Source organism: Microtus ochrogaster, chromosome 8, assembly GCF_000317375.1.
Source record: "Microtus ochrogaster isolate Prairie Vole_2 chromosome 8, MicOch1.0, whole genome shotgun sequence".
NCBI lineage: Eukaryota > Metazoa > Chordata > Mammalia > Rodentia > Cricetidae > Microtus > Microtus ochrogaster.
Genome location: NC_022015.1, coordinates 37,056,262 through 37,063,188, shown reverse-complemented (window position 1 = coordinate 37,063,188; position 6,927 = coordinate 37,056,262). Strand labels below are relative to the sequence as shown.

General features: G+C 44.1%; 1 protein-coding gene across 9 annotated transcripts in view; it reads left to right on the top strand.

The window, feature by feature from the left end:
- Ppfia1 (PTPRF interacting protein alpha 1) overlaps positions 1 to 6,927 on the top strand; it is an 85,321-nt gene that overhangs the window by 76,114 nt on the left and 2,280 nt on the right. For 7 of the 9 annotated variants that reach the window (XM_013347919.1, XM_005351601.3, XM_026781205.1 and 4 more), the window contains 4 exons: positions 969 to 1,144; positions 3,463 to 3,531; positions 4,663 to 4,828; positions 6,624 to 6,694. In XM_013347919.1, coding sequence (XP_013203373.1) covers positions 969 to 1,144; positions 3,463 to 3,531; positions 4,663 to 4,828; positions 6,624 to 6,682 — 470 coding nt within the window. In that variant the 3' untranslated portion in view covers positions 6,683 to 6,694. The remainder of the gene's footprint in view (positions 1 to 968; positions 1,145 to 3,462; positions 3,532 to 4,662; positions 4,829 to 6,623; positions 6,695 to 6,927) is intronic. The other 2 variants (XM_005351602.1, XM_026781206.1) reach the window with 1 other exon arrangement.

Here is a 6,927-nt window from a genome sequence, read left to right as displayed (position 1 = left end):
TATAGCTCAGTGTATAGCCTTTCCCTAGTGTCTCACATGTTAGAGGGCCTGTACTTGAACTATGGCATGTTTAAAATAAAGAGAAAAACAGGAGCAAACTGTCTGAGATGGCACATTTGAAGGGTAGTTTGTTCAGACGACTTACCATAAATCCTGGGATTGACCTCTTTTTTTCCAGAGCAGCACCTAGGGATAAAATGTCAAGTCTGCTGCACTGTTTTCAGTGGTCCTCTGTCTTTCTACACTTGACAGGAACTGTCTTTGGAAATGCTTGGGCATATTTTTAGACTGTCTATTTTTAGGTCTCCATTATTACTAGTGGAGTACTGTACTTATCACAAAGTGTGACCTCCAGCGCTTCTGTGCTGGATAATGTCTTTCAGTTTCTCTGTGATGAGTACGAGGCTTGGTGATTATATTTGTGACCCCCTAACATTCAGGAAGCTAAGACATAAGGACCAAGTTAGTTCAAAGCCAACTGAGGCATCATAGTGAGACTCTGTCTTAAGAAATTTTGGGAAAAACATTGAAGATATTTGTATCATATGCTGGCTAGTTCTGTCATCTTGACACAATCTAGAGGCACTGGAGAGAAGGGATCCTCAATTGAGAAAATGTTTCCGTAAGATCCAGCTGTTGGCAAACCTGAAGGGCATTTTCTTAATTAGGGAAAAATCTGCTTTGGTACTTGGGTTTGTAGGCTGTCATCTTATTCTGTTCCTGGAAGTGCAGTGAGATCTGTCTGTCCTTTTCCTGGCTTCCCTGGAGCAGTTCCTCCGGTGGGTTCTTAGGGTGATGTGGATAGGATTCCTTTGTGAGAGCTGTGGTGTCTGTGATGCTCGATCTGACTTGGGTCTGTTTCAGGAGCACAAGGTCAGGATTTGTAGCAGGAACCTTTCTCCTGTGCTGCAGGGTGTGGTAAGCATAGTATTCCGAGGCTATCATACACTTGCTTTATTCTCTTGCAGATGTTCTTGTTTGGAGCAATGACCGGGTGATTCGCTGGATCCTGTCGATTGGCCTTAAAGAGTATGCCAACAATCTGATCGAGAGCGGTGTTCACGGAGCACTTCTAGCCCTGGATGAGACTTTCGATTTTGGTGCCCTGGCACTGTTGTTACAGATTCCAACGCAGAATACGCAGGTGACCCTAGAGCTGTCAGGCCTGTACCCTGCCACAATGTTCCAGAAGCCGTGTTTGCACATGCTCACTTGTCTCCTTGAGTTCAGGGAAAGCCTAACATTGGATGGATAGTGAAGGGATTTTTATAGCTTGTTAGGGAATGTCCAGAGTCAACAGAGGCTTAGCTTAGCCTTCTACTCTCATCTGCATGGTTTCTGTTTCAAGCCTGAGGGATTTTGGAGTAAAATGAGGAGAGCTGCCATTCATAAGAGTGGGGCTCACACACATGTATTTACTTTTTGTTTTTTTTTTAATTTTTTTAAGCGTACCACATGAAAGCTTTATTATTTTTACTTCTGTGGTAGTTGTTTTATGTAATTCTCTTTGCTTCATGACCAAATTTGAAAACGTGGAATTTCTGTTCCTCCACACAACACCAACTTTGGCGCCTACTCCTAGCCATCAGCATAGCACTTACTGTTAGCAGAGGCTGCTCGTTCGTTTTCTGACCACCCAGACCCGAAATAATCATGCAGAAGACATATTAATTATAATACTGTGTGGCCAATAGCTTAAGTATATTTCTAGCTAACTCTTACATCTTAAATTAACTCATTTCTATTATTTTATATTTTAATTGTCCTGGCGCCCAGGCATCTCTCTCCTCTGGCAGCTACATGACATGTCTTTGATTCCACTTACTTTCTCCTCTGTCTGCTTGGAATTCCCGCCTTACCCTATCTTACCAATGGTATTTACAACATAGAGAGGGGAATCCCACATTGCCTCTCCTTTTCTGCCTAACTAAAAAGGAAGGTTTTAACTTGAACATAGATTACATAAAACAAAACAGCAATCAGGTAAGAATTATAGTTATAATATTTAGTCCACTTACATTTGGCAAATTAAGGAAAATAATCATCTGTCCTATCTTTGTGAGTTTAAAGTTTTATATTTAATCTATCTTTTATCATAACTAAGGAAAAGTATAACTATTTTTAACTCTTCAAAGACCCCAGATGGATATATTATGTAAGTTAACAAGAAGAGCATTGTAAACAACTTTATCTTTTTTTTTTTTTTTTGTTTTTTGAGACAGGGTTTCTCTGTAGCTTTGCGGCTGTCCTGGAACTGGCTCTTGTAGACCAGGCTGGCCTCGAACTCAAAGAGATCCGCCTACCTCTGCCTCCCAAGTGCTGGGATTAAAGGTGTGTGCCACCACCGCCTGGCTTGTAAGCAGCTTTAAAAACTCTAGAATTGACAGAGACATTTCACCACCTGGACAGTCACCTAAAGTTCTTTTGTAACATTGGGGCATCCATCTTCAGCCTACAGGCCCATAGTATCCGCCAGATTTTTCCATGAAGTAGGAAATTTGAAAGACTGTTTTGCTCCTTGTCAGTTAATTTTGTGTCTGTCCCATAGAATATCTGGCAGATCCTTTTCTTGAAGCAAGAACCCTGAAGGACAGTCTCACTTTTTTTAGGCAATTTTAGCAGTCTTTTTTTTTTTTTTGGTGGGTCCTGCATGTCCAGTTCATACAGCATAACATCAAGAAGTCCAGGCCAGAGCACTTTTTTGCCCAAATGGCTAGCAAACTCCATAAGGAGCCTCTTTGATGTCTATCCTCCTCTTGAAATAGATTGGTGCTATCAAGAGCAACTGTGCCTTATTGTCCTGAAAAATCCCAAGTTTTTTAAACATTTTAAATGCCATATTCTGAAAGGTTTGAAGAATACCTAATTGAAATATATCTCTATATATCTATCTAGAAGACTTAACATGACTACAAACTTGACTATTATAGATGATTATCTATTAACCTATAATTTTTAATTATACATTGCGTTTTAAATGAGCTGCACAAACAATACCTTAATTAAGAGCAGAAATATATATATATATGCCTTAAATTTGTATCAGTAAACCAAGATCCATACCAATGCAAAGTATTTATCCAGATAGAGGAGGAGAGAGTAGGTGAAGTCAAAGAGATGCCATGTAGCTGCCATGCCCATGCACTGGTACCAGTAAACCACGAGCCTTGTGGTAAAATGTAAAATAATAAAAATGGGCTAATTTAAGATGTAAGAGCTAGGTAGAAATAGGCTTAAGCTATTGGCCAAGCATTATTGCAATTAATGTTTTCTGTGTAATTATTTTGGGTCTGGGTGGCCAGGAACGAATGAGCAGCCTCTGCCTACAACTTCCAATGACTTCCCCTCCAGTCTGCCCACAGATTAGATGCAATTGTGTGTCAGAATGTCCCCAGCAGTGGAATATGCCAGCGTGCTTCCTAGTAATTGATGAAGGCTTTGTTGGCTCTTTCATTGTTTCAGGCTCGAGCTGTCTTGGAAAGAGAGTTTAACAACCTTTTGGTCACAGGGACTGATCGGAGGTTTGATGAGGTGAGTACTCAATCTGATGTTTTTATTTTCTACTTTGTTTTCTGGCCATCTAACACCAAACCCCAACCCTCGTGTGCATGGAGTGCGCCCCGTTTCATCATCATATTTAGAACCATGTGGAAAAGCTGCTTAAGGAGTGTGGACCCATATTTGGGGGGGGGAATACACACACACACACACACACACACACACTCTTGAGAGAGCTAAGTGCATTGACACTGTCTACCATTGGGCATGCCCAACCCAGAAAAGAATGGATTTTTTTGTTTTGTTTTTTTAGTTTTTCAAGACAGGGTTTTTCTGTGTAACCCTCAATATCCTCAAACTTGTGGAGATCTTGCCTACCTCTGCCTCCAGAGTGTTAGAATTAAAGGCTTGCACCACCACCACCCAGCCAGAATAGTTTTAATAAAACTTTTTTTCTTTTTTACGGTTTTGTTTGTTTTGAGAAAGAATCTTGCCTTGTAGTTCAAGGTGGCCTTGAACTTGGAGCATTGTGCCTTAGCTTTCTAAGAGCTGGGGTCGCATGTATACCCAATATGCCTGGCTTGTTGTTGGTTTTTGATGTCTCACAAATGGTTGTCAAGTCATAAAACTGGACGAAGCCTCAAGACAGTGTCTATCTTGTGTTCTGGGAAGAACTGGTCATTCTGCCTCAGCCCAGAGCCTCTGTGCTTTGAGGAAAGATGTGTCTCAGAAATGTGTTTGCTCAAAACTGTTATTTTTTTCCTCTTGAAACCCATGACATCACATTGTAAGGATTGTCATTGAACCTTGAAAAAGAATCTCTAATTTGATAAAGAGAACAGAAGCTATTTTGAAGAGGCCTTGTTGGCCATGTTGTAGTCTGTAGTCTGTGTATCCCGTTTGTGAGGTGGTTTTTGTGTGACAAGTGTGGGGTGAGAAGGGCCACAGCCCAGGACTGGCCTCAGTTCTCCAACTGTGGCCAGAGGAGCATCTCCACAGTCCTTTTCTGCTGCAGATCTGGAACTAGGCAGGCAGTTGTGCTGTCAACATGAAGGTTAGCTACACATAAGCCAGAGCCCCGTGATCCAGCAGACTCTGAAGAGCACAGGTCTGGCTGGGTGCCACTTTTATTGTTAGTTGGCATATGTCTCCTTGGTTTGCCAGGACGATGACAAAAGCTTCAGGAGAGCACCTTCATGGAGGAAGAAGTTCCGACCAAAGGACATTCGTGGCCTGGCCTCTGGCTCTGCAGAGACATTGCCTGCCAACTTCCGGGTCACCTCCTCTATGTCATCTCCCTCTATGCAGCCAAAGAAGGTTCAAATGGACGGTATGTGGTAGGCCCTGCAACCACCACGTGTGGAGAGTGTGAGCCCTGGCTGCACCTGGGGCATTGGAGTGACGCTGCATGCTCAGGTGTATTTGTTGTTCAGCTAACCCTAACATTGGTTCCTCAAGATTAACCAAAGTAACAGAAACTAAGATAAATAAATCCTCATCTGATTGAATCTTAGGCTGTTTTCCATAAGGCTTAGTACTGTCTGTTTTGGGGCCGGGGTAGAGCCCATACTGTGAGATCAGACTCGACAGGCAGCACAGGTGCACTTGCTGTAGTCACAGTGCTGAAACCACAGAGCCTGAGACAGGCTCTGTCTTTAGTAGCCTAGGTTGTCTTCAGATCACAGTAAGCCTCCCGCTTAACTTCGTGAATCATGGAATCATAAGCATAAGCCACAACACCTGGCCAAGTAAATTGTAAATAATACAGTTTCCCTCCCTTTCTGCTATTTGTCAGTCACATATATCCCTGTTATAGGACAGAGAAGACAGTTTGGAGCTAGGTGGGCCTACTGGTGTTCAGTCAGAAATGGTGGACAACCCAAAGCTTCTGACATGTGACAGAAGTCAGATGAGGTTTGACCTTGCTGCTAGGAGGCACATGACCTTGAGCAGGTGTGTTCTTGAGCAGCCTTCTGGCTGAGCTATGTGTTCCTGAGGAAGTTTTGATAATGGACAGCCATGTTCTTGAAGCAGCTAAACCTGAGCCCTAGCAGGCAGACAGCTTCTTGCTGATGCAGGTGGTGGGTTAGTTGCTGGTCTACTGGGATTTTTGTTCTGATTGCACAAACCAGAGACGGGCACATGAGCTACGCTTCACTAGGCTGGCTGGAAAGTGCATGATGTAGAAAGCTCTGGCTAGTTTGGCTGTGGTTCAGTATTGTGCTTCCAGGGGAGGGTCAAGTTTTTTCTGCTCACAGCAATTTCTTGAGAGCCAGTGTGAGCCTGGTTTGCCAGCCTGAGACTAAATGGTTGTATACAGGTTTTCCTTGTTCTGAACCATACCTCTTGGTCAAGCACTCATGCTCTAAGAATAGGAGCTTAGAGAGAAAGCAGCCTGGAAAGAGGAGTAGGAGTCTAGGGTGTGGGCGTGGCTTTCCCTACTCTCACTTGTGAGAGGGCATCTGCTGAGCACCAGCTGTGCTGAGGGCTTCTAAGGAGGAAAGGTGAGACACGGTGTACATGGCAGGCAAACCTTCCACTTGAGCCATCTGCAGTGGCTCCTAGAGTGTGGCTATGAGAATAGCCAGCTCTTTGTGCATAGACCCATCCTATCTCATAAGCCATCCGGGCTTTTTATTAAATGGTAGCCAGCAGTTCAGCGGTTTCTGATGGAAACTGAGTCTGGCCATTGGTGTCCTAAGAGAAACTGCTGTCCTGGCCATCCTGCTCTTTCATGGAGCCCTTTGCCTTACGAGTGTAGCCTCAGCCCTTCCTACCTCTGTGTTCTTGGAAGTACAGTATTCGGGCAGAAGACCTGTAGTACAATCTCAAGAGAAACATGGTAGCCTCTTTTGTAATTGTCACTCATGTACATGGACACCCTAAGTTGTGTTTGTGTTGCTTGCCCGTTGCTGTTTCTGAGTTAGCCACCAGTTCCTGGGCCTTCAGAGGGAGCTTCTGGGCCACCCTGGTATTCTTGACTGGCTCCTTCCCCAGAGCAGACTGTCTTCCTATCACTTGGGAAGTCTTGTCAGGTGTGTAATGTCTTTTTTGTCCCCTTGTGTGATGTTTAACACTAACTGCACGCTGTGTTTGCACGCTTCCTCCCTTGCCTGTGGAGACAGGTAGTGTGTCCGGAGCACAGAGGCTGGACTCTGCCACAGTCAGGACTTACTCCTGCTAGAGCCTCCTGCTGGTGAGTAGAGAGCTGCTCCCAGGTGTCCCCGTACAGTACAGTACAGTACAGTACAGTACAGTGGAGTACTTCGTGTCTACCTGGCTTTGGCAGCTTTGGACTAGGAGAGCCAACTGCAGTTATTTGGGAACTGAAAGAACACAGCTCCTGGCGCTTGGCACCACACAAATGCTGTGGTGGACAGTAGCCACATAAAGTGAAACAGCTTTCGCTCTCTGTCTCTCTCTCTCTCT